This window comes from Gambusia affinis, linkage group LG18 (genome assembly GCF_019740435.1).
Source record: "Gambusia affinis linkage group LG18, SWU_Gaff_1.0, whole genome shotgun sequence".
Lineage (NCBI taxonomy): Eukaryota > Metazoa > Chordata > Actinopteri > Cyprinodontiformes > Poeciliidae > Gambusia > Gambusia affinis.
This window is the reverse complement of record NC_057885.1, coordinates 23008076-23022910: the sequence shown is the minus strand read 5'-3', so window position 1 is coordinate 23022910 and position 14835 is coordinate 23008076. Positions and strand designations below refer to the sequence as shown.

Here is a 14835-nt window from a genome sequence, read left to right as displayed (position 1 = left end):
TTTCCGCCTCCTCTCTTTCTCTCTCTCCCTCTCTGTGTGAGAGTAACACAGTGGAGGAGAAGCAGTGTTTCTTGTACATGTAGTCCTGGGTTCATACAGTTCCCACCATGAAGAAACCCAGTAAATAGCTGAAACCCCTGCAGACATGATCATTCCTCTTTGAAATGATTGTTCGAGCTGCAAGCTGTTCATTGTGTCCATTAACCATAAAACTGCGCAACCCAATATTACGAAAATAAATCCACTTACTAGAAACAAGCAAATTTAGAAAAAAATAACGTCACTTTTTTCGTTAAAAAGTTTTTGCGCTAAGATAATATGTTTTTTCGGCAGTGTCAAAATTGATGTATTTGGCAGAGCTGCAATGGAAGCACTTTTTTCCGCATCATGAGTCACGTGATAAATAACCGGATGTTACTCCTGGCGAAAACCACGAAGAAATGCAACTGGAAGTTTTTCTGGATAATGTTCAGCTGGCTTCACTAGAGCTCTTCTGGCACAGTTCATAAAATGTTGTGTCATCTGAACAGGTTAAATCATAGTTTTTCTGTAAAATCACAGGCTGCAATTTCCCCAAACAACTACATTTTTAGCTATTTGCAGGTAGAAAGGGCTTGTCACTCCAGCGCCTTTATAAAACCCAGATGCTTCCTCTGATGGTTGACAGATGACATTAGCGGAACAAGAGGTGGTTGAGGCTAGTGGTAACTAGCTGCTGATATACCATTGTTAGCTAGTTAATTAGCAAAGATTAAGTGCAAAATTATCACTGGTTGATGTTCATTTTTACCATTGACTCTCTGCAGTTGCCATCATATATGAGGCTAAATGCATGACTATAAGAACTATCAGGCACAACAAACAGGTTTGGTCGTACAATGTGTGGTGATGAGCCAATTTTATTCATCAACATTCAAATGTCAGACCTCCAGAGACCAAATGTGAGCTCAGAGTAAACAAACATGACTGATAAGGAAGAAGCAGCGGCAGTAGTTTGTAGACTACATTTAACAAAGAATATTAATTTAAAAAAAGATGTCTCCAACATGTACCGGACTTTCTGATACACCAAAATGCCTAAAATAGCATCATAAACATGGCGTGCTAGTTTGTCTTGTTTGTCACAAGCAGTGACATTTTTCTGTCTCCCAATCAGTGGACTATGTTGTGTGACACCAGCCAAACCATCCTTCTATGGTACCATATCATTGTCCTTTGAACCTGCAGCTGAAAGGGTCCAGGAATTTTGTGGAAGGGGTCGGTTGTATGGGCTATTTTTAGAGTAGAACCAGAGAATATACTGTACCAAACCACACCAACACGTGCCATATGGTGGAAAAGAGACAGCAGAGATTATTAGAGGACAATTAGCATCAAGAAGACCAAGAGATACAACAGAAAGGTCACAAAAAGGTTTGATGTTCACATCCAAACTGACAAGTTGTGAAGGAGAGCATTAATCAGAGAAGAAGTCACAAGACCCATAGATCCGCAGTTCCAGCTATCAGACAACTGACAGGCCAACTGTTAGCTGCGCACTCGACAAGTCTGGCATCGATGGAACAAAGCCATAACATGCACTGATTGTAGCTTTTCACAGTTCTAGAAAGTCTAGAAAGTATTGACACTTGTTGGGAGGTACAGATCTAGAGGAATGAAGCAACACTTAGCTGTACCTTTGACAACTCCAGGCTATTGGTGTTAAGGCCACATTTGCATAATGTCAAACTAAGAGCCAATCATGAAAATGTTAGAAAGTTTAAAAGGTTCCTTTAGAAAAATGCAGGAAGATTGGACTGGTTTTCAGCTGGGAAAGCAGACACCATTTCAGAGTATTGTTCTGTCAAAAAGGTGAAGGTTAGTCTGAGTAACAGGAATGTTCTCAAAGGAGAAAAGCTTACTGTAGAGGTCCAGAGGGAACACTGGAAGAGGACAGGCAGGTGAGTTGATGTGATGAGTACTAAACAGCTTTTACTGAAGAAACAAAAGTCCAACAGAGGAATCACAGAGATTGGAGCAAGGAGAATATGAGTGGGCAAATCTTGGAAGGCTTCAACGAGACAGAGATCCAAGAACAGAACATGCAAACAGTTGCTGAGGAGCTCAACAGCCTAATTACTCTAAACAACAACCTGAAGGAGGACACAGGCTTCAGCTGGTCGTTATGTTCTGGTAGGCTGATCAGATGATGATTCGCATGTGTACCCAATGCCTTGAGGGTCAACAGGAGTGCACCCAACAACCACGACCTACTCTGGCCTGACAGGTAACAACAGATGAGCAGATAACAGGGCAATGCAGGCGACACCTGGGGTATTACAGCAACAACAATAAAGAATTTCACCTAAAGAATCAACTAGGGTCCAGCTTCTAGATGTACCAGTTTCAGTTATAGAATTAGAAAAGAAAATCTGCAATAAATCTGGTGGGAAAAAAGAAAAACTGACCATGAGGAGTTTGTTTGTTGTTCTAATCACTGTTTCTTGTTAATCGCTGTGATAAGGGCCTGATAAGGGGCACTGAGCCATTTTTAAGGCTTTTAGATGCAAGAATCACAATGTTCCTTCCCAGGAGGGGCTGGACTACAAACTATCTTCAAGAATGCATCGACGACTCATCCAGAAACACTTACTTGCCTCCATTAAGGACAGAAAGAAAGACAGACTGGGAGAAATGGAAGAGTCCTGGTCAAAAACCATTGCCCACCAAAAAAACCCCACAAAGTCACGTCTCACGTTTGCCAAAAAAACGTCTTGATGATCCCAAAACTTTGGACTGATGAGACAAGAATGGACCTTTTTGGGAAGCGTTTGTCTCATTACCTAAAACTAAAGCCTGAAACAAACCATCACAGTGACATGGAAATTATCACCTCCAAACATGGAGGTGATCATTTAAAATATTTCTGCAAAGAAGAGATCACTAACTTTCCTCCATAATGATGCAGATGTCAGTTGTTGCTGCCACAGAGTAATTACTTTCCACATCAGGACAGGTTTGCTTTTGTAGCTTTTGCTTTTAATAAATGAAATGATCATTTAAAAAGTTAATTTTCTTAATTTTAATCAAGTTATTTCTGATTGTGGTTCATCCACACACGTCTAAAAGGGTGCAGTTTTTTATTTCAGCCAGCAGAGGGAGACAGAGTCAGCCATTTATGCAAAGACTTTTCACTGGAAGAAGTATCAGTAAAAAGAGAATAAAATAAAAACCAAACATGTTGAAGTAATTCATATTAAAAAATTTTTGTAACATTTTAAACACACAAAATCCCTGATAACAGATAAAAACACACCTGTTGTAGTGAACTGGAGCAAAACTGTAACTGTGTCTGTGTCTTCAGAGGAATTTTATGTACAAACATGATAACATGATTATTTTGACTGACCATTGATCAGATGAAACAATTTTGAACTTAAAAAAACCTAAAAGAGAAATCTTTTCAGTCAAGTCCAGAATAATCTGGTAAATATTCCTGTTTTGAAAATGTTAAATATGTGAGTTGAACTCTGAGGAATCTATAAAACATCAGCCCTGATGTGGATTTCTTCATCATCTTCATCCTCACAGCTCCTACAGCAGAATGAAAACATTTAGAGACTCTTCATCACATCAGTTCCACAGACAGACTTCCTTGTTTCTTACACAAATTTATGGAGGCTCTTCTGATTCATCATGTGCTCTCTGAAGATGGCGATTGCTTTATAGGCGTCTATTTCATCCTGGTACTCCTCCACCACCGCTTTGAATCTGATTAAACGACAAAGCATAAACTTTTTTTATAGTTTCTAGAAGGAATTTGTCCAAAGAACCAACAAGTCCTTTGGGTTTGGTGTCTACCAACTTTGTACGTCTACATATTTGTCAGTCGGATTGGACGGGGAGGATTTGTAATCATCAGATTTGCTACAGGTTCTTTATTAGATCTTAGTTTTTGTATTTGACTAGGCCATTCAAACACTTAAATATGCTTGATATAAACCAAGGTTATCAAAGTTTTGGAGAGTTTGATGGTTCATTTGTACGTTTCATTGATGTTGTGGGGTTTACCTGCTATAGTTTGGCATCATATACGTTGATAAAAGTATGAACAACATCCTGTTGTGATCAGAGTTCATTTAGCCTCTTGTCATAAAAATCCTAGTGTTTGATTATCAAATATCAAGAGCTAGCACCTCTTAGCAGACCAAACCAGCTGCATTTCCATCACCAATGTGCATAAAACTTTGCCAATATTTCATTAAAGTAGAAAAAACCCACAATTTTGTAATTGTGGCATTTCCATTAAATAAGAATGAATATGTTTGTTCATGTGAGAAGTTATTAAAAAACAAGCCGCAGCATCATCTTCCAACTACTTCCTGTTGTCCTCTTCTTTGTGGTTTCTGTCAGTAGCAACATCTAGTTGTTAATCATGAAACCCGTGTGATGTGTGGTTTCCTGAAGCAAATTTATTTTCAAAATATCAAATTGTGTAATTATATGGTCAATAGAAATGTTTACTGTGGCAGTGGAGCATCTTCAGATCCAGCACATATAAATCCAAACTTTAAATAATCCTGGTCTCACTTTAGTTACTAAAAGTTTATCCAGTCTGTGTCTGGTAGAGGTTCTGGTTTATTTCAGGTCCAAACGTATTTGAACTGATTACATTGAGGCAGTTCACACCTACCTCTTAACCCAGACAAAGTCCACGTTCTCCCTCATCCACATCTGGTAGAAATTGTTCTTTTTCAGGCTTGGAACCTGCGACCCGAGTTCCCGATGCAGCTTCTGAGCCACAAAGTTCTGAAGGCAGGCCCGGGCCGACAAAGCCAGGAGCCAGTACACCGGGTCGTCCAGAACCACTCGGTGGAAAGACTCCAGGGACCACCGGAGCCACTGTGGGGCCGGGGAGGAAAGATGGAGGCTCTGCAGGAAGAATGAAGGTTAAACAAAATTCATCTTTTCATTTTAAATGCAGTTTGGAGTCATTAGCAGAGACATTAGTGGTAATTTATCTGCAATCTGTTCTGGTCACCTGCTTTCCTGTCCCGTATTGTCTGAGTGTGTCCAGCAGCAGTGACTGAATTTTACTGTGTCCATGAAGACTCCCAACCAGAACCTGCCCAATGAAACAAGAGGAAACAAACATGACTGATCTGCTTCAGACGATGATTTTAATTCAGTCTCTTATTTAATGGACACACCACCATTGAAAAATTGTGGTTTCTCAACACAAAACTAACAAAGTTTTGTGGATATCAGTAACAGAAACGCAGCTGCAGACGCCCACAGATACTGACACTGCCCACTGCGACACCGTGAGTGTACGATGGTGTAACAATGGTGACCTCTGACCTCAAGTGTGCTTTTGACTCTGAGCAGGTAAGTCTCCTCCTGCTGCATGAATGTGTTGTAGCAGCGCTCCGTCAGATTGCCAGACCTCAGGCCTCTGAGCAGCGAGGATGAGAAGAAAATCTCCTCGGCTTGAGTAGAGCTGGAGTCCCAAATGACGTCGAACAGAAGCACTCTGGGGACGAGCCCTGAGCGAATGAGCCCTGAGCGAGAGGAGACGCAGACGGAGGGCCAATTTACAGGCTGGAGCGATACGCACCGCAATGTCCAGATGAAGACTCTACTGATCACTGAGGGCGACTAAACATTCACCTAAAGCTGAGCCACTAAACATTCACTTAAAGCTGAACCACTAAACATTCACCTAAAGCTGAACCACTAAACATTCACCTAAAGCTGAGCCACTAAACATTCACTTAAAGCTGAACCACTAAACATTCACCTAAAGCTGAACCACTAAACATTCACCTAAAACTGACCAACTAAACATTCACCTAAAACTGACTGACTAAACATTCACCTAAAGCTGAGCTACTATCTTTTCTCAACAGGTCAGGGTTGTATGGGCTTTATAAAACATGTTGACAACATTTTTTGCCCAGATAATAAGAGTTTAGTCTGATCATTTCTGCCTGTTTTGGGGGTTTTAGGACAACCTCACCTGGTTGAAGCAGCTTGTTTCTGCTGAGGTCACCGGAGGTAAACCTGGAAGTAACAAACACAAAACTGAAAGACTAGAAGCTCTTAGCAACTGTCCACTGAATGGTTACATACAACTGTTGCTGCCATGAACGTTGTGTCCTCTCTTGGATTGTTTCTTGTTGGATAGAAGGTGTGCCTGGCCCAGTGTTTGTGCATTGGTCTGTGTCTCTTTCCAGTTTGAGTTTTTGACAGAATTATGCCTCCCACAAACTGCACTCAGTTTTACCTTTCCATAAAAAGTACTCCTGACTCAGTTCTTAACTGTTTGCTGTGTCTCTGCGTTTAACCATTGATTCTCTCCTTGTTGTTTTTTCCAATTGAAAGTAAACCAGGCCCAGTTCTTGGTTTCTCAGAAAATCTCTGGTATAAAGACTCTCCATTGAAGGAGCTGAAATGACTCCCATTGAGGTCACTTCTCAACTTTGGCCTAACCTCGGTGAAGTGGTGCAGATGTAGAACCGAAGTTCTCCACAGGGGGCGCTCTGCACCTCTCCAGCTAGAAACAAAGACACATGAAGTACTTTTAGTCCAATTTAACTTAAATATGGTTCTTATGAGTTTCTAAATTTAATTTATATTGGAACCATGTAAAGTATTTGATAGGTCGCTCCAGCACTTTTCCTTCTTCCTTCCTCCATATCCATCCTTTGTTTGGTGCTAATGACATCATTGGGGCTTCAAATTTACTAGTCTGTAGTCTACTAGTATTTACTAGTATATGGATTTTACACTTAGGCTGCTGGAAGAAAAACTTTACAGTTTTATTCACTGTTTCACCAACCAGAACAGGAGAGTACTGGCACAATTTGGAGGTGTGTGCGCATTTCTAGCTATAGGGAACCCAGTTCAGTTATTAGCCATTTACAGAGTATTCACTTGCACCACCTTATGGATATGGTGCATTCAGTGAACCGTTCGCTCCCTTTTGTTTACAGAGAATAGATGTTGAAATTGTTAGGAATTCACAAAACCACCCCAGAGGCATTTTGTTCCAGTTCAATGCAGAACTGGAACAGCATTGTTCTTTAAAGGTGTACCTCAACCAAACCCAGTAACAACTATCAATAGTTTGATTTTAAATGTAGTGTCAGGTGCACAAGTAAAAAATGGAGGGAAGGGAAGTAATTTTATTAATTTTTTATCACACTTAAAGTAAAGTTTAATGTCAAAGATGATCTGTGATGGATAACAGAACATGTTTATTAAATTTTTATTTGCACAAAAGTATTCTTATTAAATATTAGTCGTGCATGAAAATTGGCTGCAATCAAATGCACAATTATACAACTGCACATCTCTGAAAAGCATTAGGGGAGCCTCCTGCACAACCAACAACAATACAGCAAGAGACCTGTGCAACAAAACACTTGTCTTTTCCAGCAGCCATTGTAGAGTTCATAGAGGGACAATTCCAGCTGACCAAACACAAAACTGATCATTATATAGAAAACAGAAATTTGTTTAATAAAAATCAGGTGGGTCTTTGTTTTTTAAACACCTGGTTTTAGAAGCAGCAGAATCCAAACGGACATGCAAAATATCAGGTTTGCATGTTTGCACAGGTCATGCAGTAAAAAATAGTGAGGAGACAATATGTACCTGTTTGCTGTCAAATAGTGGACCACACTAAAAGTTTCAGATGACCTTGTAATGAAAATAGGCATTTGCATATCATCTCCTCACCTTTAATTAATGCATAATAACCAGTTATTAATGATTTAGAAAGTGAAGTTAATTAATAACTTACACATGAACTATTTATGTCTGTGCTGTTTGGTTCCCTGTTTCTCCTCCACAGTGGAAAATATCTGTTAATTTGGCTCAACTTTTTCTTTTCTCTCTCTCTGAGTCTTAACTCCACCCTTTCTTTCTTTGTTTTTTTGCATGTTGGTTAATGTGACTCACTCCTTTGTTCCTTTCTTTTTCATGTCTCCCTCTGTGTTTGTATAGCATCAGCCTGACCCAGACCGATGTTTCCCTGCCTGTTAAAAAGCGGCTGTGCAGTCGGGCTGATGAGCTTTATTAAACTGGGTTTAAAAATAAAATAAAACAAAACAATAATACACATTCCGACTGGTGGGTGTTTCCCCAGCCTCCCGTTGGACTAATCTGCACCTGGATCCATTCATCCGTCCAGAAAACATCGTTTCTTTTCTCTCTGCTGTGTTTAGTTGCATTCAAACGTTTCTCCATCACTGTTAAGGCAGATAATCTACCGCCAGCTTTCTGCTCTGGAGCGAAATGAGCTCAGAAAGAAGATCAACAGAAACGTCCAGGAGATCCTGGAGGGAGGCGGCTGCAGCTGGCCAACATCCTGAAGATTATCCCGTAGAGATAACTCACCTAGAACTCAAAGATTCACTTTCCTTCTGAAGAAACGCTCCACAGGTCACATTTTTAATCTTATGAGTGAGTTAAAGTTTAATTTTTGTTCATAAAATCTTCACAAAGTGATGAAAAATGTTTACTGCTTAGATGGTTATTGGCATCAACAAAATAATAAATTGAGTTGTACACTGCAAAACCACAAAATCCTACCAAGTATTTTTGGTTCAGTTTCTAGAGCAAATATTTTAGTAAACTTGAAATGAGACAAACTAACTGACAAATACATTTTCAGCAAAATATAGGAGTTTGTTTTGAGTCAACACTTCATTAATATTGATCTAAAAAAGTTAGAGTTCAACTGGCAGATAATTTTACTAACAACATGAAAAATGTCAGACTGTAAATGAAATAATCTGCCAGTGGAACTAAAACTGTTTAATGTGTATTTTAATGGATTATTTATGGAAAATAAGTGATCATATCTGGCCAAAAAGTTACCTATAAGTTAGTTTTGTCTTGTTTCAAGTGTTTTAAGGTATTTGCAGTAGAAAATAGATGAGAAATTATTGTTTTAGCAGTAAATGCACTAGAAAAAAAGTAATATTTACAAAACAAATACTAGTAACAAATATGAATTGAAATGAAACAAACAATCATTGTAATAATCTATCAATTGCATTTCAACTAATTTATGCATCAGCTCAAAATTACTAAGTAAGATTTAATTATATTTTATCTGTAAAGTTAATGATAAAAAAATGAACAGAAAATTAACTAAATTTGTCTCAAGCTAAAACACTTTTTAAGTTTCAGATCATTTTTCACGTTGATAAAATGTGAGTTTGATTCTTTTCTAAACCTCATGAAGTTTAGATAGATTAGCGTTCGGCGAGATTCTGCAGTTCTACTGGTTCTGGTTCTATGTGCCTCGCTCCCGCGGATGCTGTGAAATCCTGAAGTCCTCCTCTTTCCTCCCAGATCGGATAAAACCCTCAGTCCAGCAGCAGAGAGCGGAGCTGGAGGAGAGACGCGCTGCAAGGTGAGGAGGCTCCTGAGGCACGACGCCCTTCTGCTGCTTCACCGTCTTTATTTACAAGAGATGTAAAAATAAAAGGCTTATTTTATAATTTAACTTATTTAAAATTTAACTCTTTATTTTAAATGTAACTTTAAAAAAATTATTTACTGTTTATTACTATTATTTACTTATTTTAAATGTCATTGTGATATAATTAAATCAAAGACAAATAGGATAACATGTACAAAGACAAAAGAATAAATAAATTATGTGAACAGAAGGAGAAAAGTCCAGTTTAGGCCTTTGGGTATTTGTAATGCAAACTATTTTATTTATGAAATTAACTGTTTTGATAAAAACATTTTAGTTTTTCCACTTTTGCTGTCCAGCTGTATAAAAATAAGTTTCGTTAAAAAATCCCTCTGATTCCCATGTATAGTCTCTGAATTAATTAGCCAGTTCTACTCTTACTCTGCTCTATTGGTATAATTTCTAATGGCAGTAATTTTGCAGGTTTCATGATGTCATCCAACCTCCTTCTTTGGGGCGGAGCTATGCTCTTATGCTCCATGGCTCCGCCCATCATATGTTTCTCCCACGGAGCGAGTCTCACTTCCTGTCAGGAGATGATTCCTGGACACATCCGCGCTCATCCCCTGAACCTGAAGCACAGCTTCATCACCTTACAAACCTCATCATCCTCATACCTGCCTGGGCAGCTGATAACAGGTACCAAATAACTCAGTTACTAAGAAGTTTGTTTTGAAAAGTAGGATTGTGTGTTAACAGGAAAGCTAATAGGCAACATTGTCAAGCTAACAATACCTCGGAGTTTACCTGAAAATTAATAGTCTGCTAACATTAAACTGTTTCCAATTAGCCTAGCGATAAGACTGGAACTAGCAATAAACTGAGGCTAGCACAGTCCTGATAACAGTTAACTGTCTTCTCCACAGACAATAGAACTAACAAATAATCCAAATTACACTAAATACTAACTGTAACCACCTAACAGCACAGCTTACATCTACCAACATGTAGCTACAAGCTAACATGGTAAAGTTGAAAGCTAACACAGGCAGGGAAACACAGTGAAGCTAACATCTAGCACAGTTTAGCAGCTTTCAGGAGTCTAGCTAACAGAGTCCACTTAACAGCACAGCTAACAATTATCAGAATTTAGCTAGAAGCTAACATGGTAAAGGTAACAGGTAACACAATGTAACAGGCTTTCAGGAGTCTAGCTAACAGCCAACACAATTCACCTAACATCACAGCTAACATCTAGCAGAATTTAGCTAAAAGCTAACATGGTAAAGGTAACAACAGAGATGAACAAACAGAGTCTAGCAGCTTTCAGGAATCTTGCTAAAAGCTACTATATAACGTACATCTAACAGCACAACTATCAATTAACAGAATTTATCTAGAAGTTGAAATGATAAAGGTAACCGCTAACAGCTAAACAGAGTGAAGCTAACATGTAACTATAACAGTTTACATGATTCTGCTAGCTAGCAACTAGCAGAATCAGTCTTCTTTTAAATTCTGTGTAGTTATCTTTAAATGATACTCACATTCTCTGTTCTGTCCATTAATTGCTCTCTCTGCGCTCAGTGACTGTACGAAGCTCCAGAGACTTCATGGGTTTCCTGCTCCAGGCCCGCAGTGTTGGTGGGGAAAGGAATGGGTTGGGAGAAGGTCCTGGTGTCAGGCCAGAGAGACCCGGTCCACTTCTGGTGGGTGGCTCCTGGATTCGATTGCCACCAGGTACCCACACCTTACGCTGCCTGTTTGAAGGTGACACGGTCACACACTCGGACAAACAGCTAAAGAGGAACCTGTCGTTTGTGTGGAGAGCTCCTGACATGCCAAAGGGAGACATACGCTTCCAGTAAGCTGCCATTACTTGATCTCTACAAGATATTTAGGGAACTCCAATAAATCAAAATGTTTATTTTGCCACATTTGTCTTTTAATCTGTATGCCAGCATAACTGTGGTACAATCCTACTTCGTGTACTGGACTGGTATTGAGTCTGCAGTGGTGTGTGATCGGAGTCCCAGTGCTTGGAGACGCAGTAAAACCAAAATGGCGGATGGAGCAAGCACAATTGTTGCTGTGCAAGAGACGGTTACTGCCCAGACAGGTTGGCATTCTGTGCTCATTATTGGCTAAAAACAGTGAAAATTAAAGTTAAGCAAATGAAAGGTGTTGTGAAATGTTATTTATTTGTCTTTGTCCTTTTTCCCTCCTTGCGCTCAAAGCTAACAGAAAAGCTACTCTTGCCCTTTTCTCTGGACGCCCTTCCAATATAAAAAATGCAACTGAGATTCTGACAGTTCTGAAACTACAAACCAAAGATGATCACACAACATTAGAAACAAACAGCTCTGTGACTCGGAGAACAGTGGCTGCAAGGAAGACTTTGACTTCTGAATCTCCTCAAAGTACCACCAATGAGTCTCCTGGATTCCTCACAGGCGTGTCGAAAAGGATAACAACTGAACCCTTTTCTTACACAAGTGTCTTTCCCTTACCATCATCACCTCCTGATACTGTATATACAGTTACTACAAAACAGTTTCCACTGGCTTCATTTTCCACATTAAACTCTCTTGTACCCTTACAAATGGACACATGGACAAAGAGCAACGATCTCCAGAAAAGATCACAGGAGCTAAAACTTAAAAACAATCCTGGAGGAAAACATTACAAGACATTTACTGTAATACCAACCCAAGGTCCAACAATGGAAACCTTTTTCAGTACACGTACTCCTGTAGACCACACTTTGACAGACCCAAACAAAAACAAATCAAGAAAGTCTGAGACCTCAAGTAGCTCAGAGAAACTGGGTGACAATGTCCCATCTAATTCCCAATCGAGGATAGTCAAGACCGAAGTAACTCAATCCTACCAAAGGTCTTTGTTCAACTCTTCTAGGTTTCAAATGGTTGCAGATCCTAAGTCCCAAACTAATGCAAGTCAAACCTCTTTAGGACCCAAAAGTACTCCAAAACAAACCAGTTCACCTAAAAAAACAATCCCTAACTTTCATCAAACTCAACCTATTTCTCTCCAAGGAGAAAATACCCAGTTTGACTCATCAACAGAGACTTTGAGACCCTTTTCCCAACCACTGTCCCAAACAAGACGGGTGTTTTCTCAATCCACCTTAACTCCTCAACCAGTCACAGTTTCCTCAGGAGAAAATGATCCTACGTCTGAGGGAAATACCAAAACCTTGGCCCCGGTTGTTGGTTTTGTCCCTTCAAACACTTCATCTTCTTTTGCAAGTCACAGCAGTGAAAACTTCACATCAGTCACATCAACATCTTCCATTCATTTCCCTTCTCACCCATCTCAGAATGAACCTCAAACAACCCCAAATCATTCTGTACCAGCGCCACCTTCCCCAATATCCATACCTCACCATTTAACCTCTACTAAATACCAAACCTCCACTCCGCCAACCTTCTCTACGTCTTCCACCATTTCTTCCTTCAGTGCATCCAACTATCCAACAAGGCCTTCTTTGCCTACTTCAATCTCCCCAACTTCATCAACTTTCTCTTCTTCTACTCCCTCTTTCTCAGTTACTTCACCATCTTTAAGAGTGAGTTTGTCATCTTTTATTTCACCCATCAGCTCCCCTGAACCAGAACCAACATCAGCGCCTCATAAAATCACTCTAGATCAGAAGTTGGTAACCCAAACCCACCATGCACCAAACTCTGAGACTCGATTCACCTCACCGGCACACAGAAAGGTGGTCCATCCAAACCCCAAACCTTATCCCAACCTCAGACCAAATCATGACCAAGAGATCAAACCAAACATTCAAAACACGGATACCAAAGCAAAGCATCCCTCAGATCCCGCTGACGCTCCGGACAAAGAAGGAAAGTATCCGGACATTGTACCCAGACACAGTGCCTGGGAGCTGGGCATGCTGCTGGGCTGCTCGGTCGGGTTGGGCATGGTTCTGGTGGTCGGGTTGAGGTATGTCTACCGGCAGGCCTGTGGCAGGCGGACTGAGGTGACACTGAACGACCGCGAGCGAGAGAACGGCAGAGGGGACCAAGGGCTGGTTCACCTCCAGGAGTGTGGCGATTTGGTCAGAGTTAGAAAAATCAGAGAGAACAGCTTCGTGTTTCTGGCGGAGTACGACATTCTGGCACCGCCTTCAAACTGAGAGAGAGGCTTTTAAATGTCCGAAAGGTGGATCTGGAAGACAATTAGGACCACCAGAAAAATAAAAAAAACACTTCTCTTCACAGAATTCTGATATTAAACTTCTGAGATCAAAAGTCATATTCTGACAAAAAGAAAACTCCAGATTTTGAGATTAAATTCAGAATTCAGAGTGAAAAATGTCAGAATTCTGAGAAAAAAACCTCTGAGATGAAAGTCAGAGTTCTGAGAATTTTAATGTTTTGAGTAAACAAGTCAAAATTTGAATGAATAAAAAATGAACTCTGAGATTGTGAGAAGATTCTTTCTACTGGCCCTAATCCTCTTCAGTAGAGAAATGCTGCTTTAAAGATGACAAAATCTATTGTTTAGGAAACATTAGTCATACAGAAAATTTCTAAAAAATCTTACCAAGAGGAGATGGATGTTATCCTTTATATCCCAAACCAGCTGCTATAACGCTTCCTTTATATTAGTAGATAAATTGTGAGTAATTTTATCATATTTAAAGCATTCTTATGTTCTATTGATGTGACTGATGTTGACAGGTTTGTTTCATGCCTATAATTGCATGAGAACATAATAAAAATACTTACAAATAGTTTCCCTCCACTGCGTTGTGGCTATTATTTCTAAATTCAATGTGTCGTTTTACTCGATGGTCCATTCATGCTTCATTGATCTTGTCAAGAGTAAAAAAATTGCTAGAAAAACAAAATCTCAATTTCGAAATTAAGAAATTGTCTAGAAAAATTGAAGTCAAAAATTTGCAAGGAAAACATTTTCTACATTTTTCTAACAAATTTATAACTTTTGAAATTAATTTTTTCTTGAAAACATTGTGTGACTTTTGAAACCCAGAAATTGTGTTTTTAATAAAACATTTCTGAGTATTTTTCAGTGACTTTTCAATCTCAAACTCCCTTGCTATATCTAGGAAATTTCTGAGATTTGTGCCACAAATTTTCTCCTTTTTCTACTTACAGTGGCCCTAATACACCATCATATGTCTGCCCATGTGTAAAAATAACATTACTTTATTTGTCACTTAAAGGTAATAATCCAGTTTATTTTCAGTGATATATGGTTTACTCCTGCAGGCGGAGACATTACATTAAACAACAATGTTTCTTAAATGGCCTAATTTCACGTTCAGCCCCCCAGATATTTCACAAACTGATATTAGCTGCCACTTCTGCTTGCAAACAATGTGTCAGAGGCGCCATCTGTCCTGGAAAATGACCAGTCACTAA

The 14835-nt window shown here is 39.4% G+C and overlaps 1 protein-coding gene across 1 annotated transcript; it reads left to right on the top strand.

The window, feature by feature from the left end:
* The first annotated feature begins 8411 nt into the window (after positions 1-8411).
* On the top strand, positions 8412-14248 carry LOC122820937 (reelin domain-containing protein 1-like). The gene is made up of 6 exons (XM_044098671.1): positions 8412-8448; positions 9346-9406; positions 9899-10114; positions 11003-11279; positions 11377-11534; positions 11653-14248. Exons 3-6 carry the CDS (start codon positions 9904-9906, stop codon positions 13581-13583), a joined length of 2577 nt encoding a protein of 858 aa, XP_043954606.1. The 5' UTR covers positions 8412-8448; positions 9346-9406; positions 9899-9903; the 3' UTR covers positions 13584-14248.
* The last annotated feature ends 587 nt before the right edge of the window (positions 14249-14835 follow it).